This window comes from Cercospora kikuchii (assembly GCF_019650295.1).
Source record: "Cercospora kikuchii DNA, contig_00003, whole genome shotgun sequence".
NCBI classification, from domain to species: Eukaryota; Fungi; Ascomycota; class Dothideomycetes; order Mycosphaerellales; family Mycosphaerellaceae; genus Cercospora; species Cercospora kikuchii.
This window is the reverse complement of record NW_025408584.1, coordinates 2,386,754-2,410,463: the sequence shown is the minus strand read 5'-3', so window position 1 is coordinate 2,410,463 and position 23,710 is coordinate 2,386,754. Positions and strand designations below refer to the sequence as shown.

Below are 23,710 nucleotides of genomic sequence, written 5' to 3'. Positions count from 1 at the left end.
GTCTGGTCGTCATCGTCATCGCTCACAAGTGTGAGAGGTGAAGCCCTCTTCATGAGCGACCAACAGCACGACCGTCATCCAGTACGACCATGAAAGTTGGCTTTTCACCCGCAGCTTCTAGGTATACCTCAAGCTCGTCATCAAGGTCGATCTGCCAGCTATCCTCAGTGCCATCCGAATTTTTCACAACGCCACTTATTCTCGTGACTACAGCCACGCCAGCCTTGCTGGTTGCAGCTGCATGTAGGTCCTTCATCGTCGCCGCAGGCACTTTGCCATGCCATAGCTTCGGATGATTCGTGGCGAGCCTCGAATTTGGCGATAGGCGGAACCAGGCAGGTATTGGTTGAGGTGGGTGCTCTATCACGAACGGCCCTGGCGCTGACAGAGCGGGATCTAGATTCAGAGGCTCGACAGGCTGCGCCAGCGTGCTAGCTCCATCGTGCTGAGGCAGAAACTGGGTCGACTGGTTGCCTCGTGGCCCGGGCTTTGGCACTGGTAGCTGGGCTTCACGCAGTGCTCTTGCTTCAGCTCCAGCCTTAGAACGTGGTGCTGTAGCTGCCCATGCAGGACCTGGCCCAGGACCATACCTTGCGTTGCGCTGCACAACTTGTCGCTCGCCACGCTTGTTCCGGTCTTCGCGGAAGCGCTTCATTGCATCTCTGCTTAGTAGCTCCACAGCTTTCACTTTGCGAGGATCTTGGGAGTCAATCGCATGCTGCAGACGACCATCATTAGCGTTGAGCCACTGCTGACGAAGCTCCTGAAAGTGGTCTTCACCACTCAAGAGGCGTGATTCGAAGTGATCTGCAGCCAGAATTTCGTACAACGAGCGGCGAATCGCCTTGCTCTCAGTTGGGTTGATGCCGATGATGTTGTTGGCCTCGGCCACAGTGATCTGTTTGTCTGCAACGCGCATTCTCTTGGTCACGTCCTGGCAAAGACAGTCCAAAGCGATGCTCTTTCGCTCTTGGTCTGGTTGAAGAGGATGCATCATCGCACTGAGATGCATATTCTCCCGGATGAGGGTGCTTTTTGCCTCGTCCCAGACGCCGTCAGCACACTTGGTCTTCTTGATGATATTCAGATTTTCACAAATCGTCTGAAAGTCTTTGCGGACGGTCTGGTACATCTCATTACCAAGATGCAGGATAGCTTTGCATTCATCCAGACTAGTCTCGGAATTGTATCGAGGTGACAGTCCTGGGGCGTCCGGTGGGAGATGGCCAAAGCCTCTGATCCGTCGGCGGCGCTTGTTGGTGGCAAGCTTCTGATCACTTTCCAGCTGGATCTCGAGAATTCGCTGTTGCCGCAGGGCTTCTTGTTCGGGATTCAGAGGTGCCGCGATGGGAGAGTCGTCTCGCGCGTTGGATGCAGTATCGGAAGGAGCAAGGGAATGTTCCACCTGCACCTGCGGGCCGGCATGGACGAGAGCGTCGTCTTCTGCATCAGTGCTACGCGTGCGTTTCCTCTTCTTTTCCACATCCGGAGGCTTGTAGCCAGACTCGTTGCGCAGACGGAGACCGAGTTTCTTCCAGATTTTGGTGAAGTCATAGTCTTTGATTTGGAAGCCCTCAGCGGCGATGGTACTCTTAATGTCTTTTTGGTTCATGTTCTGATTCCACAGCTCCTGAATGCGGCTCGAGGCCGCCGCGGCTTCTTCATCTGTGAGCTTGCGAGTGTGACTGGGAAAGCCCCATGCTGCGAACTGACGCAAGAAGCCTTTGCGACTGCGCAGGTAATCAGTGAGCTGTCAGGTGCGAGGTGAACATGTGAGAGGGCAATGATACCATGGCAGGTCGCTGATGGCGATGTCGAAGTGCTGCGAGAAGTACTTTTGAATCTCCGAGGCGCTCTTGTGTTCGTCGACGTACAGCTTCCAGCAAATGTCCTTCTTGTCGGCCCAGTCGTACTTGGGCGGGCGGCCGACGCGTCGCTTGGCCGGCTCGACATCAGTGGAGCTGGCGTGGTCCATTGCGCACTTCTGTCCCGGCGCGTGTGCTCGCTGCTGCGGTACGGTGGGCGACAGGTGGGCGGTGTGACATTGCTGCCCCGTGTCGAGGTCCGTCGAGTGGCTCCAAAGTCCTGGCCTCACCCTTCACGCTGCTCCGTCCAGCGTCAACGGCAGCAAGCACGAGATGGAGAACTCCACACCGGTGGCGCCTCAGGCCTGCAGTTCGTGTCGCAAGCAAAAGCGCAAATGCGACAAGCGGCTCCCGCAGTGCACCCTCTGCATCCGTATCGGCCGGACATGCGACTACAGCATTGCGGAGCACGCCCCGCCCCCGTCGGCCGACGACTTCGCAGCGCTCCAGCAGAAAGTGGCCGACCTGGAGGCGCTGTTGACCCGCACGGCCACGGCCAGCAGCAACAACCACAGCGCGACGGCCTCGCATGGCAGCCGTGGCCCGTCGTCCACCATCAACGGCGAGGAAAATGCTCTTCATCTGCTGGCTTCCGTTTCACCCGCTCCAGATCAGCCGGTCACCTTCCCCTCGCTGTTCTTCCTCGATTCCGACATGTTCGAGTATGAACGCTTGCACGTCCATCCGCCGTTGGTCAAGGTGCCTCCTGGCGCGTTGCACGCCCTCGGCGACTCTGCCCAGCTTCGAGCCATGATCGAGGCCTACTTTGTGACTGTACACACCTATTTCCCCATAATATGCAAGATCAGACTGTATCAACATCTCGCCAATCCTGCGACCGAGCCGGGCGCCGACCTTGCCTTGCTCTTCCTGGCGATGAAGTTGATCTGCAGCGAATTGCCAGAAGGCGCGCCTCCGCAGACGCAGCTCTATGCAGACGTCAAGGCCTTTCTCACCTACATCGAATCACAGAATGGGTACAGCATGCACGTCATGCAAGCATTGCTCTTGATCTCGCTCTACGAGCTCGGTCACGCCATCTATCCTGCTTGCTACCTCTCCATAGGACATGCTGCTCGACTCGGACACGCAATGGGCTTGCATCAACGTGACGCTCCCCAAATGCTGCCTCGGTTCCATACCTGGACTGCGCAGGAGGAGAAACGACGAGTGTGGTGGGCCGTCGTCATTTTGGATCGTTTCAGTGGCATTGGACATCGAAAGACGCCATTTGCTACGTACGACCCCAGCCTCGATGCCCATCTACCCACCGATGACGACAATTGGGACCGAGGCCAGTTGGTGGTCGCAGCACCGCTTGCTCTCTCTGCCTCGCCGTCTGTGCAGGCAGCTCCATTTGCAAGAACCTGCCAGGCTGCGCATCTTTTGGGCAAAATTGTTCGACATCTCAATGACAAAGCATTGCCGAATACGTATCGCTTTGAAGAGGCACTCCAGCTCCATCGAACAATGCGAGCTCTGACTGCTGCATTGGTTCAAGAGGCAGCGGACGATGATCCCAACCAGGGTCCCACTCTTTGCACTGCGCTCGCCATATGCTATTCTGCACTACTGACACTTTACGACGCAAACAGCTGCACCAAGGAAAATACAGTAGACACTACGGAAGCTCAACTGATGATGCAGAAGGAGAGTGTTGAGGGTTTGCGCGAGATCACACCCGAGGCGATGAATCACGCTCGGAGACTGCGCGCTTTTGCGGAACGCAGAGGAGGCTGGGGTGGCCTGAGTCCGTTGGCCATTGATCCTCTGTACCAAGCTGCAGCGAATTGTGAGTATTAGCACTGCTACTTTTGTGCTTTACTAACGGCCAGTAGATGCTTGGTACGTGCGAGAGTCAAGTGATTTGCAGTGCAGTGCGCGCTTGCAAGAGGTCAAAGAAATCTTGATGGTCATCGACCAAAGGTGGCGTGTTGCTGGTCAGTATATCTCTGCAATCACTACCGTCTGGCAAAATCTTGCGTCTTCCTGAGCATGAGCATTCGCACTGTAGGCGAGTACATGAGAATCATCGAGGCCACAGAGTACCGTTCTGCGAGCATCAGGAGGTGAGTTACAGCCTTTCTCGAGATGTGACGTCTAAATCGATTGACAATTTGGAAGTATGCGAGCTCTAAACCCGGATCTGCAGCCGCTGTGCGATGCCAGTACTTACACAGCTATGTATTGATGGCACAGTCATCTGCGGCGGAGCAAACATTCGGTTTCAGCATGAGCACGGTCGCACGAGATGAGTTGCACAAGGGAGTACCATTGATATGACCTCGGCACGTGCTGAGTGCCGTGTTATATCCAACACCGCTGGGGCTCCAAGGTCCAGGTAACTCCTCACAGCGGTTGTCGGCGTAATCAAGCTCCGTGGCTGCGCATCGTTCAACTTCGACAATATTCCTTGGAATCGACCTAGTCAACCTTTGAAGGCAGTATGAGAGCAGAGGGAGTATATGGGTGGTTTGGCGCATTGCCATCGTGGCTGCAAAAGAACCCATCCGGCTCTGAGCCGGTCGTGCGACCCAGTCGAACATCCTCTATGGGATCAGCAGTGGCCACGGCCTCCGCTGGAGCTTCCACCAAGCGTCGGTCCCGAGCAGAAGCGTTGAAGTGCCTGGAAGGCAGAAGACTTTCAAGTCTAACTGGGGCTTCGAGTAGCAGCAGGGAAAGATACGATCCGGCTGGAGAAGATGTTGACGGCGACAGTGAAGACGAAGATCCATGGTCTCACCACCTGCCTGACCCTGGTCGATCTCACAGCGAGGCCCAAGCAGCGACATTTCGTGCCAGCTCCCACTACTCGACACAGAACGAGCTGCAAAGGGAAGAAGCGGAAGTGCCGGTAGCTCTACAGATGCGCACAGCAGCAGTTCCGTACGCTAATGTGGCTTCTCACAACCCCGACGACATTGCATCGTTTCGAGATCAGGCGGAAGAGCAACCAAGTCGAGCAGTGAAGCACAGCAGCTTCGGCATGCATGTCAAGACTGCGTTGCGACTCAGCAGTAATGATAGTGACGAGGGTAGCGTGCTACGGGAACCCGCGAGACCAAGTGCAGCACATTTGGCGGACAGCAGGAAAGAGCGAGCGTGGAGCCAATATGCGACTAGACGTGAGTCGCCGAATGCTTTCTCACCACCGCTCAAGTGGCCTCCGTCACCATACTCGCCGTCTGCGAATGCGTCGCTAGACAAACGCTTGGCGCCGGTGTCGCGTCAGAAGCGTAGTCCACACCAGACACTCGGCTGGAATCAGCCCTACTGGACACCAGCGATGAGCACGCGAAAGGATGTCTATCATCGAGTCGAGCGCAGCCCTTACCTGGCAAACGCACGCCCCTTCCACGAGGTTGACTTGCACCAACGTGCAGAATCAAAGCCAGATCAGCCCACAGAGCCCACAGACGAGGCGTATAGCCAACCTACACGGCTCGGCCTTCTGGCTAGTACCACGATCTGGTTCTCTTGTCTCGGCCTGCACCATTCCTTCGGTGTCTTCCAGTCGTACTACACAATGCATTACCCCGCCAGCAGTCAGACAAGCATTAGCTTCGTGGGAAGTACTCAGCTGGCTCTGATGATCGGTATATACGCGCTGACGAGCACCGTCACGCCCTACAAGAAATATGTTCGAAGAGTTGGTATGCTCGGTGCACTGCTGGTCATACTGGGTACCCTTTGCACTTCGTGGTGCACGTCCTTGTTGTCAATCTGGCTCATGCAAGGAGTTCTGACCGGCCTCGGCATGGCTCTGGCACTGCAAGCTGCATTTGCTACTGTTATGTCCGACTTCATGGCTCGATCTGCAATAATGATCCTGGCTCTAGCTTTCGCTGCTGGCCATCTGGGAGGCATCCTCTACACACTTGTCATCAATGAGTTACTGGTGCGATATACTTTCGCCACGGCTACGCGTGTTCTCGCTGGAGTGGTTACAATAGCTCTACTGCCTCCAGTCATCATGCTATGTTGGAAGCGACATCCGGAAGAGCCTCAGCAGCAGCCTGTACTACACGCTAGAAACCAATATTCTGCGCCACAAGCACTTGCAGCATTTGGTATCATCCTCGTTTTCCTCGGCTTGCAAATTTTGCCAACGTACATGCCGGTGTTTGCAGCGACAGCAGGGGACTTGGAAAGCAACCAAGGCGCTCATCTGCTTGCTCTCATGTGCGCAACGGCTGTCTTCGGATGCTCCCTTACAAGCCTGGCTATCTGTCATGGTTTCAGAGATTCCAAAGTGGGTGGGATCTGCTCCGTTCTTGCCGGTGTCGTAGTCCTCGCATGGCTCGACATTTCCGCACACTCTTCTTTCGGCGATCTGGCCATCCTGTCTACGCTCTACGGCTTGTTCAGTCCTGCGATATGGATCCATTGCCTGGCAAAACTATGTGCTTTGGGGCAAGACTCCTATGGAATCACCGACACTGGGCCGGCCCAAGGCTCTCCACGCTGGAGCTCTGACCGACTCTCGAATCTTAGCGTAGTTGTCTTGATGACTTCCATTAGTCTGGCAGCACTTGTTGGAAGTCCAGTTGCTGGTGCTCTGATCCAACTGCATCCGAGTACAACCTCGCCAGCTTTGAGCAACGAGTTCTTCAAGGCGAAAATATTTGCTGGTGTCACATTGTTCGCAGGAGGCGTAGTGTTGTCGGCGAGCAGCTATATTCGAACAGGAAAGTGATGGTAGGTAGCTTCGTTGTGTTGGAAGCTCCACTTTTGCTCCCTAGGATAGGCATGCAATTTGTCTTGTGATCGAAGTTCTTCTATACGCCGCTCCACAGGCTAGTGACGATGTATACCTTTCTCTTGTCTGTTTCACAACGTAGTCTCTATTGAGAATGCGGCACGGTCTAGATCCATGACGCTGGTTCGCGATCCAACGCCAAGACCACTGAACCTTGTCCTGGCATCGTCACATCGAAGCTGTCGCAGTCATACATGTACCGTACCTCTATGCGCAATACCGAGTCAGGTCGAGACTAGGCCGATCGCCCCTAGACTTCGCCCAGTGGACGTTTGAACTATCGAAGGGATGCCCAGCACGCCATGAGGGAGCACGACTCACCGGGCAATGCCGCCAGCAAGTCGGCGAACGGATTACATCTCGCCTGTCGCGAATGCGTACGTTCACTAATCTTCGTTGATGATCACTCGCCTCTCCTCTAATATCCATTCACAGCAACGTAAAAAGGTCAAGTGCGATAGAACATACCCATGCGGCCAGTGTGAGAAGGCGGGTATACAGTGTCACATCTCTACCCGAAAACCTCGTGCCAAGACCGGCAGTAGAGCGGTAGATGCAGAACTACGAAGCCGGATCGCGAAGCTGGAAAAGCTGGTAGAGAGCTTTGCGGACGACGACGGGAAATTGCCAAATCCCGAAACTGCGAGAGCTGTCGGCTTGGGCCATCAGGAGCGCACCTCGTCCTTCCCGACACCTCCAGCTTTCACGCCAGGTGGTGGTACGGCTAGTCCTGGTAGCCCGAGAGATGCTGCTTCGCCGGACACGAGCAAGTATGTCGCTGGTAACTTCTGGTCCTCGCTCACGTCGGAGGTGAAGGCGCTTGCAGAGGTCTTTGAAGAGGACACTCGTAGCGACGATGGCCAGACGCCCGAATCAGTGCCTCCCTCGGGGCCCTACGCTTACGATCCTGCGACTGGCGCAAGCACACAGCATGAACTGATTCTCTGTCCCCCGGGAGCTATCTACGTTATGCCCGGAGTGGTGACAGAACCTTCACATGCGGATGGGCAGAAGCTCTTGTCTGCTTTCCTGACTCATGTGGAAATACTGTACAAGCTATTCCATGTACCCACACTGAAGGCCTTAATCGAGCATGGAGAGAACTACCTTGGCAGAGCACCGGATGCTCCCTGCAATCGCGCTCTGCGAGCTTCGGTCTTCTTCGCAGCGGCGAATGCCCTCACCAATGAGGAGTCGGAAAAAGACTTTGGCAAGCCCCAGGAGCAGCTTGTCACGGAATACCGTCGTATGGTCGACATAGCTCTTTACCAAACAGACCCTCTCAACACGACAGAGATTGCAACACTGCAAGCCTTGGTCTTGTACACACAATCGATACGAGTCGTCGATGCCAGCAGGAGAGCGTGGTCACTGGTTGGACTGCTGGTTCGAATCGCCCGCGCGATGAGCATACACCGAGAACTGCCCGGAGAATCGATATACCTCGGCGAGCTGCGTCGTCGACTGTGGTACAATATCGTCTTCCTAGACTGCTACGCATCAATCGACCGCGGCTCAGAATCTGCTATTCACCCGGATAGTTTCACGCGACTGCTCCCAGCTCACGTCAACGATTCCGACTTCGGTCCTGGCAGCACAACACTTTCACCTCGACAAAATGAGCTTACGGAAATGTCCCTCCCGCTCATGGCCATGGAGGGCTCTGCACTGAGTCTGAGAATGTCCGCCATGGAAGATGCTACATCCGGACCAAGCTGGCAGCAGCGTCTCGAACTCGCCTACTCATTTCAGAAGAAAGTACACGAAAGGATGCTGCGCCATTGCGATCCTGCTATCCCTGAGCAACAAATGATATTAGACACCGGATCCGCGGCTTGCCATTCCATGATTTTGCGTGCCGTCCGACCCATGCAACACAATCCAAACAGTATCCCACCTCGAGTCGACAGTCCCTGGGTTATGGACTTGGCACTCAATATTCTCCGGCACAGTGATGAGCTGTGGACCAATATGTCTGGGCGCTGGCGACGTATGCCGTGGGTACCTTGGCAAGCTCTTGCAGTGACTCTCGCCGGACTATGTTCGATTCGAGGCACCGAACAGGCGAACGAGGCTTGGGCGCTGATCGACAAGAGCATGGCGCGCTATGCTCCAGATGTCGCTGACACCAAAGACGGCAGCCTCTGGAAACCTTTGGAGAAGTTACGCATCAAGGCAGCTGCTTTTCGCGATGGCGTGGAGCTCCAGCAGCCGCAAAAATCTAGTCTTGCAGCGATGGAACAATCTCTATCAGCGACTGTTCAGAAATTCGATCCTGGCTCGAATTTCTCGGCAGCTGCACCCGCAATGGTACCGATATCGTCGACTTCTGGGGCGCTGGATTACATGCCCCCTGACCCTTCGTTTCCTGTTCCAATGGATACTGCAGCATTTGACTTCCCGCCGGAAATGCAAGCTTCACTGCCTAATGATACGTCTTGGCTTGATTGGGAGGCTGTATTACAGGACATGGATGAGATTCGGGCGGATGACATGCAGTGGATGTGAAGGACTTCGGGAACTGCTTTGCCACCACAACAAGACATTCCACTCACACAATCTCGAGAGATACGGAGGAGCTGCCCTTCCCTTTGACCTCAAACCGGAACGCTGCAAAGAGTTCCCATGTCCGAGCCACGGTTTTCTTCAGCCAACTCAGGTATAAACCAACCCACTCCGTCGAACAGCCAAAGAACCATGTTCCAGAAGCAAATGTGTCTTCTTTGTACCGAAGCAGATCGCAATCGATCGATCCTCCATGCGCGGAAAGTCAAATGACCAGAGGAACCAACCATTTACGAGTCTTCCACATCGGCAAACTCGCCGCTGCGGGAGCAATGCAGCAGGCCAGACTCCACTCCCAGACCTTTTCACATAGTTCATATCTCTATCACGACCACTCCCACCTGTCAAGCCATACAAAGCAAGAAAGAAGCGTCCAGAAAACTCAACTCAATAATAATAACACGCAAAGTGCAGCAGACTTCACGTCCACTTGCTTTTGACGAATATATGTATGCTGTCTCAAGAGGCACGCGTGAACAACATCTCTTGATATCTCAGCTCATTCCAGTTTGCTTTGCAAATGCCTCGAACTCAAAAAGGTATAATACAATCGAGACACAACGCGATTCTTTCGACCCTTTGCCGACATGTACATCTAAGTCGTGGAAGAAGCCTTGACCCGGAGATACCCCGGAGCCAAAGGGTCGTTCCTGCAGGATTTCAGAAACGGCGCTAACCCGCTCTCGTATTGCTCAGCTTGCTGGTGGCTTCATGCTGTGTAAAGAGAGAGATTGAAGGATTGGAGATTGTTGTCGGGGTTAACGGAGCGGAGAAATAGGTCGAGCGTAGTAGAGCTGGATAGAATGCATATAAGAAGGTGGACATCACACCAGGGACGTTGAATCTCAACTCACTCAAATCCGTTACATTGAACTGGATAGCGGACGAACACATCGTTCACCTACCTTTTGCTTTGCTACACTTCACACCAGAAAGAAGCTGCATTCGATCGCGAGATGTCTTCTCAATTGCAAAACACAGCAGCCTGGCTCCCTACCAAGCAAGCCAAACCATTTCAGATCGGTCCTGCTGATGTTCCGACGCTCAAGCCCGGCGAAGTCCTGATCAAAGTCCACGCCATGGCGATCAACCCTGCCGACGCAGGTATTCAGAACCTGGGACTGCTCTGGGACAAGTATCCGGTCGTCATCGGCTGCGATCTGGCGGGCGAAGTGGTCGAGGTCGGAGACGAAGTTGATGCTAGCAGGAACATTCGAAAAGGCGATCGTGTCTTGGCTTGTGTAGAGAAGGGGGCTTTTCAACAGTATTGTGCTGCTGCGGTGGAGTTGGTGGCGAAGATACCTGAGCATGTCAGCTATGCTCAAGCGAGTGTGCTCCCTGCGGGGCTTTCGACTGCGGCTGTTAGTCTGTTCCATGAGGAAGGAATGAGGCTTCAGTTGCCGAGCCTGGAAGCGAAACCCAATGGGCAAGTGATCGTGGTTTGGGGTGGTAGTTCGTCAGTGGGAAGTTGTGGAATCCAATTGCTGGTTGCTGCGGGATATGAGGTGTGTGCTACTGCAGGGGCGAAGAACGCGACTTATTGCGAAGAGCTTGGAGCGACAAGGGTGTTTGATCACAAGCAGGAGGGCGTCGAGGAAGAAATCGTGGAAGCAGTCAAGAGCAGCGGCAAGACATTCGGCGGCATTTTCAGCGCGATCATGACGCTCGATGTGCTGGAGACGGTGGTGCGGCTCGCGGACAAGCTTGGTCACGATGAGCAGTCTCGCGCGGTAGGAACGGTGGTGCCGCCAGATATGCCGGTATTTCCACTGCCGGAGCTGCCTTCTGGCGTCAAGCTGGCCTTCTGCAGAGGACCAACAGCATTTGTGCAGGAATCCGAATTGGCGGCGATGTTGGGATGGAGCAAGCGCCCCGTGTCCCATATCGGACGTGCAGTCTTCGAGGAGTGGCTGACGCCAGCATTGGAAGCGGGCTTGCTGAAGTGCAAGCCAGAGCCGCAGGTTGTTGGAGAGGGGCTGGAGAAGATGCAGGAGGCGTGCGATCTGATGTCGAATGGTGTCAGCGCGACGAAACTTGTGGTCGTGCTGGAGGGTTGGTGAGTATGGCAGACCAATGGCCGGGGGTTGCCAAGAGTGCAGGAGCAGGAGTGGTGGGTCGACCATGGGTTGCACATCATGCAGAGGACGCGCGCGTGCATGACAAGTATCTTTCCGTCTTTGTATGATTCGCTCGCGAGCAGGTGTGAAGAAATGTAGCCGGTCTCGAGAGGTGTGTTCTCCCATCTCGATTTTTGCCTGACTGTGTGCTGTGAAGTCGTCCGAGGAGCATGGTGACATGGAACATGCCTTCATCCCCATGTCTATGAAGTCGGTATGCACGATCGGACGTAATGCAGGCGAGGACAAAGAGTGGTCGATGGCGTATCGATTCCGACAACCGAAGCGTGGCTCGTGTCAAGGAGGTGAGGAAGAAGTCGCTTGGTGGCGCCCGCCAGTCGTCACTTGCGCGCGCGGTGACGCAGGGTCGACGCAAGGAAGGAGCGCATCTGCGTGAGGCTCAATACCAATGATGCCGTCAGTGCAGAAGATGGGGGAGCAGTGGGTCGGGCTGCATCGCGTCTTACGAGCAACGCTGCTCGCGTATGATTTGTTCTGCAAGACCGCACCTTCACTCTGCCATGGTCGACGTCGCCTGCTCCCCACTGCTGCTGCACTCACGCACTGCACTGGGCAGAGATCGACGTCATGCTCGTGGATAATGTCAGAGGTGGCGCGCGCGTGTTTCATCGGCGCGTGCAGCCTGTCGATCGCCCTGGACGTCGCCGCATGCTATGGGCGCGCAGAGTGCGGTATAGCGACGCTCTTTTGCTGTTTGCGTGCGGCGTGTGGTGTGCGGTGTGTGTGCAGTCTGGGCCAGCGAGCAACGGCTCTGCCGGCCTCGAATCCTGGCCACGCGGCAGACGGCTGGCCGTGGTGCTCACTGCTTCCGCGCGCCGTGACTGGTCCATGATGAGGGCGAAGAAAAGTGGCATGGCATGGCTTGGGGCGGCGGAGGGAACTGCGTGTTGTCTCTCACCTCTGCCCTCGCGGAGCCCGCAGAGACCATTACCATCTTATTGTCTATACCACATCAACGCTCGCTCATTCCTCCCATACCATACCACATCTCGCCCAGCCCCGGGATCGCCATCCTGGTCGCGTGGAGCCGGTCGGACGACGAGGGTGCTGTCCAGCAGAACAAGATCGCACGCTCGCTAGTGGCAGCAGAACGACGTTGTTATCCATCTCGCGGCCATGTTGGGCAAGAGAATCGAGGTCAGTCGGCCGTCTCATCAGCAGCGCATCATGCACGTCGCACAGCCATCGCCACGGTGATGACATTCGAGGCACCGCGCTCTTTGTGCTCTCACATCACTCTGCGCGCTGCTGCCCGTCCACTCTGCCTGCCTCGCTTTGGCGGGCCCGCGCCTACGTCATGCCACTGGGCGTGAACGTCCCGCGTCATTCTGGATTCCACCTCACTCGCACTCTGTCACCACTGCACCGCACTACATACCTCACACCATACCCCGATCGCCGCCGCGGCACGCACATCCCATTGCACTTTCGCTGCTGCACTGCACTGCACCCCCAAATCCTCTCCCGACACACGTTGCGCCGAGCATCCCGCAGGCGCCTCTTGTTCGAGAGCACTCTCGCCATCTACTCTTCTCTATCATCACCTCTCCTACCCTCGCCGAGCGCCTCCCTTCGCACTGCCGTTCCCGTGAAGGAAGGACTCCTTCTCACCCTCGTGCCGACCCAGCACGCCCGACATTCTGACCATGTCGACGATACAGAACCTCAAAAACTTCATCCGCCATGGCAAACAGGCGCGAGACGGCCGCTCGCCGCAAGATCAGGCCACCACCCACGTCTCGAATATCCACGCCCAGCAGCAGCGCTTCGGTCCCGGCGGCACCACCGTACAACAAGCACACCAGAATGTAGGCTACAGCGATCCGAACGTCTACGAGCACAAGCCCTTGCAGGCGAACGCACCCCAGGGCGACTTCTCCGCCGCCGCTGTCGACAACCGCAACGTCGCCGCGAGAGCTGGGCATGCCGCCGGTCAAGCCGCAGACCAACAGCAAAAACAACAACAAAAGCAAAAGGACTACGACCCGCAAGTGCTGGAGCGGATCGTCGCCGAGGAGCGGGAAAGTAAGGGCAAGATGCCCAGATATCCCGGCTTGGACCGCTGGCAGCTGCTCGAAAAGATGGGCGACGGCGCCTTCAGCAACGTGTACCGCGCACGGGACACACAGAACGTCTACGATCAGGTCGCCATCAAGGTCGTCCGCAAGTTCGAGATGAACTCCACACAGGTATGCTAACTGCAATTGCTGCTACTGCTGCTGCTGCTTCTCCTTGCTTCTTCGACCATGTCAATCTTGCGTCACGCGCTTGTTGTGCCAACACGTGTGCCCAATAGGGAGTTTTGCATCCGGACTATGAGAAGAAGGCTCCCAAGGGCGTCGAGGTGCGCATCATCTCTTTCGTCTGCACGCTTTGTTGACACTACTGCCGACTTTGCATCCACACACGACATACCTGCACAAGGGTTACTGCTGACGTCATGCCTTCCTCCAGAGAGCCAACATCCTCAAAGAAGTTCAGATCATGCGCCAGCTCGACCACCCCAACATTATCAAGCTGATCGATTTCTCCGAATCTCGACAATATTACTACATTGTGCTGGAACTATGTCCGGGCGGCGAGCTGTTCCATCAAATCGTTCGCCTGACCTACTTCAGCGAAGACCTGTCGCGACACGTCATCTACCAGGTGGCGAAGTCATTACAGTACTTGCACGAAGAGGCCGGTGTCGTGCATCGGTAGGTCTCAATTGCTGCATACTGAACGAACAAACGCTAATCCGAGCAGCGATATCAAACCGGAGAACCTTCTTTTCTATCCCATACCGTTCATTCCTACCAAGAACCCCAAGCCAAAGGGTCCCGAAGACGAGGACAAGGCTGATGAGGGCGAGTTCATCCCCGGACAGGGCGCTGGCGGCATCGGTGTGGTCAAGATTGCAGATTTCGGCCTCTCCAAGGTCATCTGGGACAGCCAGACGATGACGCCATGCGGAACTGTCGGCTACACCGCGCCCGAAATCGTCAAGGATGAACGATACTCCAAGAGTGTCGACATGTGGGCACTGGGGTGTGTGTTATACACCCTTCTCTGTGGCTTCCCACCGTTCTACGATGAGAGCATTCAAGTCCTCACCGAGAAGGTTGCACGAGGACAATACACCTTTTTGTCTCCATGGTGGGATGACATCTCAAAGTCTGCCCAGGATCTCGTCTCGCACTTGCTCACCGTCGACCCGGAGAAGCGATACGACATCAATCAATTCCTCGACCACCCTTGGATTCGAGGTGCAGTCAACGAGCCAACATACGCTGCTGCAGATGCCCCACCACTGGCAACACCACTGCACGTCCGACAAGGGCAACAGTCTGCCGGAGAGAAAGGGTCACCGCTCAAGCCTGATTTTACGTACCTTGACGAAACTCCTGGTGGTCGCCGCATGGATTTCCGATCTCCTGGCGCTGTCAACCTTCGCGAAGTCTTCGACGTTGGCTATTCCGTACACCGACAAGAAGAAGAGGGCAAGCGAAGAAAGAACTTCAAGCAAGGCTTCCGCGGCGGCAACTCACTCAATGCACTGGACGAAGAATACGCCGACGACGACGAATATGAGGGAGTCTCGGAGCCGTACTCGAGTTCGCAGCATCCGCCGGCGAAGGTGCCCAAGTCGGGCGCCCCTGATGTGGGTGGTGTGGAGAAGCAAATGCGTAACACGAGCTTATCAGCTGCTGCGCAGGCTCGTCAAGCCGCTGCCCCCAAATCAAGTCAGGCACGCGGCTATGGTCAACACTCGCCGGAAGTCGCTGCTGCCGCCAAGCGCCAAGTACGAAATAAGGCTGGCGCATTCGAGCTCAGTTTGGACAATGCGACTCTGCTGGGCCGACGCAAGAAGCCTGAGCCGAGCAGTCTCAGACAAACTGAAGTCGTGCAATAATTGCACACGACATTGTTCTTGCGATTTTTACTAGCACGGATTCGTTAGTGGTAATGACGATGACAAGAATTCCGTCCTTGTCGACCAGTTGCTCCTGTTTGATTTTCTTCGTTTTTTGTTGAAAGACAAATCAGAGCGCGGTACTTCTCCTTTCTGCGCTCTCCTTCTAGATCGGGTTGGTGGGCTCTCCGGCAGAGATCATCACTTCATCTCACCAATCGACGGCATGATGGACGGCGTTCACGTTTTTTTTGATGCGAGATGAATGGATGACGGACAGTACACGTCCGCTGGACTGGTGTTGAGACGACAGATATTTACGAGGGAGAGAATTAAGTCAGCAATGCTTTCTTCTTTTCAAGATCCTCTGTCACTTCTTGAACTTGCATGAGAAGGAGGACTAGGCCTTCGAGGAAGGCAGGTAGCTAGATGGACAGAGAGGTAGCTTTGAGAGAAGGAGAAGATATCTTTTCCTCCGAAATTTCGATCGTCCTCAAAACTCTTTCACTTTTCTCGTGATCTGAATTTCGAATTTCCTACTCTCATGCGGCCTTCGTTTGTTCGCTCTGTGTGCTTCGCGTGCAAGGACTCGGACAGGTCTTGAACGTTTTAGATGAATGCGCTGATACTTCACACTTTCGGCTATGGCTGAAGATACAAGATCCCCTTTTGTTTTAATCTTCCTGCTTCGAATGCCTTTTGTACGCTTGTTCCATCTGGCAGAGATCGTGCATAGGGATTCGAAGTCTCATTTTTCATTCCGTTCTCAGAATAGAGCATCAATAATAGTTTAACTCACTTGCACATGAGTCGTCTGCAGTGCGTGGCCATGTCCAGAGGAACTTGGGACATGTCTATTCTGTTCTCGACCACAAGACAGAAACATCATAATGTGCGCTTTTGTTGCTGTGTTGGCACCTGCATCTCGCAAAAGATCACCACTGAGGAAGGGATGAGATGCTCATCTTTTGTACAGAACGCCTTAGTTATATAGCTGATAGTAGAGAGAAAGAATTTTATCATTTTCATTCTCCTTCTCAGTATCTGTGAACAATGACCGCCTAGGTCAGATCAGATGCTGAGGAGTATAAAAATACAGATATAAGCAAATGCATGAACAAACGCCCAGCCACATCGACAATCCCCTTTTCCTCCACATTTTGCTGTGGGAGTTTCCCATGCTCGCTTATGCTATTAGACAAAAAGACCATTTGCTTGCTACTGGATTGCTTCGTAGCTAGCCAATGATGGCGTTCAGAGACATTGGGTTCTCCGGCCGTGTGCTTGGGGCCGAAGCAGCAGCACTGCCAGAAGGAACTCCAGCGGGCTGAGAAGCACTGGAAGCTTTGAAGTCCGTGTTCTCCTGTTTGCGACTCTCGCCCACAGGAGTAGTAGCGCCGCTGCCAGCTGGCACCAATTCACCCGTAACTGGATCAATTTTCTTCTTCCTCGGACCCTTCTTGATTCCCTTGTCCTTGCGCTCTTCGCGATTCTTGCTGCCAGGCGGTCGCCCTTTACGAACGCCTCCGCTGCTGCTCGCTGCTGGGGAAGGTTGTGGGGATCCGCTCTCGCTGCGGCGTGAGAGGCTCGCGCCGCGGAGTTCTTGGATACGCTTGGGAACGTGACCAGCCCAGCGGCCACGCGTTGGTGGGACGTAGTCGTTGGGGTCACCGTTCCAGCCAGAGGTTGAGAAGCGCTCGGGGGTCATGCTGCCGGCTTTGCCGACGGAGTTGTCGGTCTCGGTGGTTTCAGCAACGTTGAGGCGGGAGCGCTTGCGCGGCATAGTCACGACAACACCGTCGAAGCGGGAGACGGGTTTGATTGTGCGACGAGTCGTCATCTCGCCATCGCCGTAGTTGACTTGTGTAGTGTGAGGATCGATGCGGTTGCGACGTCTGCGAAGCTCGCGGCCTTCAGCGTCACGAACAATGCGCTGTGCGTCTGGGTCCTGGTAGCCCACTTTGCGAGCGTCGAAGGCGTAATCGTAAAGTGCTGCTTCTTTCTTGTCTTCCCAGATGGCATGTGATACTGGGTCGCGGCCACCGTGAACTGGCTTGCGCTCTTTCTTGCCGTTCATCGGATGGCGTGCCACCACCTTGTCGAGCTCGAGATACTCGTCCTGAAGCGACATGAGCGCCATTTGTGCGTTGGCGGCAAGAGCTTTGAGCGAGTCAAGTGAGCGCACTGCAGGATCGTGTTTGGTCAGTGCCGCCACAAACGGCTCTGCGCCGACGATGGGTCGGAATCTGGATCGCATGATATGTGCAGCTTCGTCATCCGGATCTTGCTCGTCAATGTCCGACCACTCGTCCTTGTACAGGCTGGGAAGGTCGTCTTCAGTCAGGCGGTCTTCCTCGGGTGCAAGTGGAGGTGGCTTGGGCGTTGGTGCTTTCGATTCGGAGTTGGAAGACGCTTTCGAGTGAAGACCGTACTGCAAGGCATTGCGCGAAAGTCGGCCAGGTCGGCGCATTGGAACGTTCGCTTTGCCTTTGCCCGCCCCCTGCTGAGCTGCAAGGCTCTCACGTTGCAACTGTGCTTCCGGGCCTTCGCCACGGCCGCGGAATCCAGTAGAAATGCGCTGTCTCTTCGCTGGTCGCAAACTGGCTTCATATGCCTCTGCCTCTTCTTTGGTCAGCCTGCAGTGCTTACCGCCCCCTCGATAATGCCACTGATACTGCGGATACAGGTCTGGTCCTTCTTCCTTGCGGAGCAGAGCGGTGATGGGCGGTGGCGGTCTGCCGTTCTCGTCAAGCTCTTCTCCGCGCTGCATGGCGTCGAACATCTCCCGAGCACCTGGACCTCGAACGGCCATTTTGTTAGAAGACCCTGGAGGCGGCAGTCCACGCGCCCATTTACCTTGTCCGCGATGATGAAATATCTCATCGGGATGAGCATCGACATACTCTTTGTCGAGAAGCATGTCTGGGTCGCTCTTTGATCGCGTCGGCTTCAGTTTGTTCTCACGTACAAACGCATCCTTTACGTCCAGATTTGACTTGGAGCTGTATCTGCGGCTGGTGGTCCGCGAAAGGGAAAGCTCGTGGCTGTCGCCATTCATGTGATTCTCCGCTTTGCTGGACCTGCGCCCTGATGAGGCAGAGGCGGCGGCGGGCTCAGCTGCACTGTAAGTGCTGCTCTTGCGACGTCCAGTGCTGCGATTTTGGCCCACTCCCGATGCTGTTCGCGGATCTGCTAAACCGAAATTCTTCTTGCTGGCCTTTGCAAGCAAGTCTTCCGCGTCTTTCTTGTTAAGATCATGGAGTCCAAGCAATTCGCCATTCGCGAGTACAAGCTTGGTGCCTTTGATACCATGTGGACTGACGCCTGGTCGATAGAATTGGTTCCCTCTGTGATGAAAGATTCGGCCTGCATGCTTGTGAAGATCCTCTTTCTTCACAGCAATGTCGCCACCAATATCGTGCGAGGCTTCGCTGCTGCTGTATTTGATGACATGGGAAGTGCTTGAGCCACGCCGAGTTGACTGCTTGCTCAGAATCGTTGCTCGGGATCCGCGTCTGTATCTCCCAGCACCAGTGTGATAAAATGATTCGTGTGGATGCGCGTCGACATAATCTCTGCTGTAAGTCTGTTCGGGATCGTGCTCTGGCTCGCTCTCTTCAGCCTCTTCGACGTCGTGGTCATCGTCATCTTCCACTTCAATCTCTACATCGTCATCGCTCTCGTCGTCATCATATGTGTTAACTATAGTGTCGACGAGGCGCGAGCTACGACGCTGGTCGATGTTAGAGTAACCAACGGCCTTGGCTTGCCGGGCGGCGAGTCTGCTCGGTCGAGCGTTCTCAGCATCGGTCGCATTTGGCAGTGGATGTTTACGTTCCATCGCACCGGCCCATTGGTGGACGATTTCCCGGTGCTCAGGGTTCTCAATGTCTTCGATAGCTCTCGACCAATTGTATCGTGGAGTCGATCTGAGCAGGGCCATGATGCTGTTGTACGATCCTCGAAGTTGCGGGCTCCAGCCAGGACGCGCCATTGGGTTTTGCTTGCGTCGAAACTCATCGAAGTGCTGCCAGAGACTGTCGTACATTTCCTCCATCGCTGCACCAGAGCTATGCGCTGACGATGTCGTCGCCCGCTCTGGTAGATACCTGAAGTGAGGGTGTCAGTCACGAAGTGATCGTCTAGCGGTAAAATCAACACAGCGTACCTCGTCGGTCGCGGCGACGATGCAACAGTCTCGGTTTTGATTTCTGATGCCGGTAGGTATCGACCTTGGCCACGATGGACCCACTTGGTCTCGGGGTGCTTGAGCGTGTACTCTTTCGAATACGTGCCGCGTTCGTTGGGGCCTTCGACATCATCGCGAGCGTCGCGCCGGGGACGCTCGGATCGATTGTCGCTGTCGTCGTCGAAGCTGTGGAAGTCTGGGTTGGGCTTTGATTGCAAAATGGCACGCAGGCGGTCCCTCGCGGCGCGCGGTGCAAAGCGAATCGTCAGGTGCCCGTACTGCGTGTACGCTCGGGTGAGCGTCGACGTGTTGGAGCGCGACATGCGGACGGGCGTCGAGTCCTGTCGCTGGTGCGTCGGACGTGATGGCGTTTGTTGCGATGGTCCTGCCACCAGGATGTCGGATGAGGTGGAAGAATTGTGGCTGCCCGTCCGTTTCAATGACCACAAGTCCGCCCCCTCCGTTCTCCGCCGCCGCGGTGACGAGACGACAGCGGCGAACGAATGGTCCATCGCTCCGCAACGTCGTCTGACAACCAAAAAAGAGGCAAAAGACTGAGGCCCTGGTCGTCCAATTGACAAGGTCGGGATGCGAGCCTTGCCAAGGCGGTCCTTTCCTCTCGACCAACCCAAATCCTTCTCTGTTTTGGGAATGGTGCGGATGCGGTCTGTGGAACTTAACGTCAGCAACGCACCACTCTTCCTCCCCTCTCCATCTTCTCAATGAAGGCACTTCATCTTGGGCAGCGTGACAAGTCATCAATCGCGACCATCAGGTCGCCTGCGCAGAGTGATTGATGAGATGAAGTAGGCGAGACGCGACATGCAGGAGACCGCAACACATGCCCGTGCCGTAGCCGAGAAGGCTATGCTATCGTCGACCTCATGCAGAATTTATTTTCGCGTTCTCCACTCTCTGCTGGTATCGAATATCATCACCATTGGCGATATTCAAGTGGACTGGCGCAATTGCCCATGGTTGTTTTGGAGCCTCGTCGAGCTGCGAGGTAGTCAACTGCAGCCTGCTGTGCGCTGTTTCCATACGGGGCACCAGAGCCCGTGGATGTCCTCCCGAATGTCTCATGGCAGCGATCGATGTCTTCCAGATTCGATGACACTCTAATGAAAGGAAGGAGATATGTTGCTTACCCTTCACAGCCAGTTCCAACGTCCAGGAAGCAACCGAAGGAGGCAGAAGAGGAACGCAATGCCCCAGTAAAGCCCCACCACCAAGACCATCAAGTCGGCGAGACTCTCCCAGATCTCCTCCGCCTTTGCTATCCGTCCGTCCAAGATTGGCTCGAATGGCTGAGTTGGACCTACGGGGACACGGTAAACGCGGACGAACGGGGATCGGTCTGGAAAGCACTGGTGTTCGAACATGGCTTCGCAGATGTCGATGATGATAACAGTGGTGACAGCGATATGGTTGGCAGCGTTCGGGCTGAGCAACAATGTCAGAGCGATAATGGTGCAGAGCTCACTTCTTGCAGGTTGAGTTCACACAGGCGGCGGCGAGCTCGATCACAGCGACCACTTGGCACTCACATCTGCAGCCATCGACTATCTACGAGCGGCGATGATAAATAATACAATGCTTTTGGAAGGGCTGTTGACTGTTCGCATGTGATCCTTACATGCTTCACTAACAGTGCCTGGGATAGATCGCTTGTTACAGTATATCGTAAGGCAAACCGGCGTACTTTCAAGATCGGCCTGATGGATCCTATTGCCTGGAGCGCAAACATCGTTGCACCTGCAAGCTCAGTTGATGACCACTTGGCTCACGCTACCGCACCAATGGCAGTGTGGAACTCACAATTTTGAAGAGGCGCACGAACTGGACGTTTTCATCCAGGCTCACTTCAAAATGCGTCAGCCTTGTTTGGTCTAGCAATCGCGGATGGAATGCACAATCAATCGTGCCCAAAACCGGGACACTCGCTGGGCGAGCTTGTATTACACAATGCGATTCCGAACCGGGCGTTCGACATAGTGGACTCAAATGATTTGGAGAAGAAGGAAGATCGAGAGAAGAACTGTGCTCACCCTGCGCATTCCTTGATTATCTCATCGGATGAGAACAACGATTTGTGAACACCATTGCTGTTGTTCTTGTACATACTTTGAATGCTTTTGAATGTTCTGAACACATCGGCGTTACGTGTAGAGTGTAGCGAGATCTGTTGAACTACTCCGCCATCGGAACACGGCCACCGTGCTTCACAAAGTGTTACAGTAGCGGTGTGAGCGACGCAGGGAAGCGTGCTACACATCGACTCGAGCATTGTGAATAGTGTCGTTCAGTACTATCACATTTCAACTGACGATACCTCCGCAGCAATCTGAGAGCCGGCCAGATTTGCGACGCAGTCGGAGAGTAGAACAGCTTGCAACATCGATCTGCATTGTGTCTATTACCACTGATTCGACGAGGGAATCGTTTCCCCATCAGGCACTTGTAGTTCCCAGCGCGAATGGGATTAGTAGCACTGCGAAATATTCAAACTTCATTGATCGTCGGAATTCAACATTAGTCAAATTGCACAGAAGCAAGTGAGTATATGGTCAAGAAGTGAGCAGTCTGTGGAGAGGAAGAAGAGAGAAGAAAGGTACGGGGAGTGTGGACAGAATAGAAACAGACCCTGGTCGCGGGTCGCGAGCCACGTCAACCCGATCACGGCAACTCACGCAGCTCAGCAGTGTCTCGCGGTCAGCCTTGGGACAGCAACCCGGAAGGCCACCTCTCAACCTTGCTCCTGCAACACACTGCCATGCTCGACTGACCACGCCCATCGTCGTCGTCGCACACATCTCGCGTCCCCACGATGGCTTCCTCGTTCCACATGAACATCTTCCGCATCCTGGGCGACGTCTCGCACACGGCGTCCAAGTGCATCCTCATCTGGGCCATCCACAGCAACAAGTCCGCCGAGGGCGTCAGTCTCCTGACCCAGCTGCTCTACTGCCTCGTCTTCACCACACGCTATCTCGATCTCTTCTGGGTGCCGCCATGGTTCAGCTGGTGGAACTTCGTGCTCAAGCTCTTCTACATTGCCAGCTCGGCCTACATCGTGTTCGTCATGATGCGGGTCTTCGCCAGGACGAGGGAGAAGGAGTATGGATGGAAGCTGGCCATCTGGTCCTTGGCCGGCAGCACCGTCGGCGCACCCATCGTGTGCCTGTTATTTGAGGGTTGGAAGAGATCCACGCTGTCAGAGGTATGCAATGTTGTGCTACGCTTCTCACAACGAGATGCCATGCCAGGACGATCATGCTCACGTGCTCCTCGCAAATAGGTAATCTGGACGTTCAGTATCATTCTCGAATCCGTCTGTGTGCTGCCGCAGCTCCTACTACTCCGCCAGACCAGCGTCCCGACCGTTCTCGATTCCTTCTATCTGGTGACCCTGGGCAGCTACCGGTTCTTCTACATTTTGAACTGGATCGTCAAGATGTTCAGCGCAGACCACACCTTCGATGCCACGAGTGTCGTGTTTGGTCTTATCCAGACAGCTCTGTACGTGGACTTTGCATGGGTCTACTGGTCACGGCAACGCGTCAAGCTTCGGTATGGCGGAATTGTGGACAGCGAGGATCTCAGCAAGAGCTTCATCGTCAAGCGCTTCATTGGGCGACGGAACAATCAGAATGGCACAGACGACGACGATATCACTGAGGAGGAAGATCGTCTGGCAGCACAAGAGTCGGGCACCGTCAGGCCAGGCAACAACCGCACTCCCAGCGATCGATGGGGTGCCAGAGGCATCAGCGTCTCCGCCGATGACACATTGCAGGAGCATCTTGACCACTCTTCTCGCGACGCTCAAATGGTTGATCCATCCCACTTCGAGGATGATGATGAGGACGAGGATGCTCCTCCGCCACCTGCAAAGGATGCGCCACAGCAAAAGTCCAAGGCGGCAGAGAGTGCAAGCAGTGCTGGTTCGAGCGGAGTCGCGACACCAGACACTGAAGATGCTGTTGGGAGCAGTGCTGCCGAGTGGAGCAACAAATAGGCGAATGCCTGGTTACGAATATTCATGATACCCAGACCGCCGCATGGCGTCTCCTCTCATCGTGTGGGTTGTATCCATAATCGGCGCTTACTGTATCATAGTTCGCACATGGCTTCTATTGCACTACGAAATGCGATCTGAGCCTTGAAGCCAGCCAACGTTTGACCATAAGCCCACGCTTACCGCGGAGATCATATGAAGAGCAGGGCCCGTAAGAAATGACTAACACATGCTGAGAGCGAATGCAATGCCTTGCTCGGAACAGCTTCCATCGCGACCGG

The 23,710-nt window shown here is 55.0% G+C and overlaps 8 protein-coding genes across 8 annotated transcripts; 6 read left to right on the top strand and 2 right to left on the bottom strand.

Moving 5' to 3' along the window:
- Nucleotides 1–49: 49 nt before the first annotated feature.
- Nucleotides 50–1,975, bottom strand: CKM354_000531400 (uncharacterized protein; the record flags this gene model as incomplete). Its single annotated transcript, XM_044800586.1, has 2 exons — nt 50–1,730; nt 1,791–1,975. 2 exons carry the CDS (start codon nt 1,973–1,975, stop codon nt 50–52), a joined length of 1,866 nt encoding a protein of 621 aa, XP_044656521.1.
- Nucleotides 1,976–2,138: 163 nt separating this feature from the next.
- On the top strand, nt 2,139–4,056 carry CKM354_000531300 (uncharacterized protein; the record flags this gene model as incomplete). Its single annotated transcript, XM_044800585.1, has 4 exons — nt 2,139–3,657; nt 3,704–3,805; nt 3,880–3,934; nt 3,990–4,056. The coding sequence occupies 4 exons, from the start codon at nt 2,139–2,141 to the stop codon at nt 4,054–4,056; spliced, it is 1,743 nt and encodes a 580-aa protein (XP_044656520.1).
- A 255-nt stretch (nt 4,057–4,311) lies between these two features.
- On the top strand, nt 4,312–6,561 carry CKM354_000531200 (uncharacterized protein; the record flags this gene model as incomplete). Its single annotated transcript, XM_044800584.1, has 1 exon — nt 4,312–6,561. One exon carries the CDS (start codon nt 4,312–4,314, stop codon nt 6,559–6,561), a length of 2,250 nt encoding a protein of 749 aa, XP_044656519.1.
- A 365-nt stretch (nt 6,562–6,926) lies between these two features.
- On the top strand, nt 6,927–9,132 carry CKM354_000531100 (uncharacterized protein; the record flags this gene model as incomplete). The annotated part of the gene is made up of 2 exons (XM_044800583.1): nt 6,927–7,001; nt 7,060–9,132. The coding sequence occupies 2 exons, from the start codon at nt 6,927–6,929 to the stop codon at nt 9,130–9,132; spliced, it is 2,148 nt and encodes a 715-aa protein (XP_044656518.1).
- Nucleotides 9,133–10,145: 1,013 nt separating this feature from the next.
- Nucleotides 10,146–11,249, top strand: CKM354_000531000 (uncharacterized protein; the record flags this gene model as incomplete). The annotated part of the gene is made up of 1 exon (XM_044800582.1): nt 10,146–11,249. The coding sequence occupies one exon, from the start codon at nt 10,146–10,148 to the stop codon at nt 11,247–11,249; it is 1,104 nt and encodes a 367-aa protein (XP_044656517.1).
- Nucleotides 11,250–12,973: 1,724 nt separating this feature from the next.
- On the top strand, nt 12,974–15,222 carry CKM354_000530900 (uncharacterized protein; the record flags this gene model as incomplete). The annotated part of the gene is made up of 4 exons (XM_044800581.1): nt 12,974–13,516; nt 13,624–13,671; nt 13,782–14,026; nt 14,076–15,222. 4 exons carry the CDS (start codon nt 12,974–12,976, stop codon nt 15,220–15,222), a joined length of 1,983 nt encoding a protein of 660 aa, XP_044656516.1.
- Nucleotides 15,223–16,459: 1,237 nt separating this feature from the next.
- Nucleotides 16,460–19,734, bottom strand: CKM354_000530800 (uncharacterized protein; the record flags this gene model as incomplete). The annotated part of the gene is made up of 2 exons (XM_044800580.1): nt 16,460–19,331; nt 19,391–19,734. 2 exons carry the CDS (start codon nt 19,732–19,734, stop codon nt 16,460–16,462), a joined length of 3,216 nt encoding a protein of 1,071 aa, XP_044656515.1.
- Nucleotides 19,735–22,238: 2,504 nt separating this feature from the next.
- Nucleotides 22,239–23,429, top strand: CKM354_000530700 (uncharacterized protein; the record flags this gene model as incomplete). The annotated part of the gene is made up of 2 exons (XM_044800579.1): nt 22,239–22,631; nt 22,710–23,429. 2 exons carry the CDS (start codon nt 22,239–22,241, stop codon nt 23,427–23,429), a joined length of 1,113 nt encoding a protein of 370 aa, XP_044656514.1.
- Between the last annotated feature and the right edge of the window lie 281 nt (nt 23,430–23,710).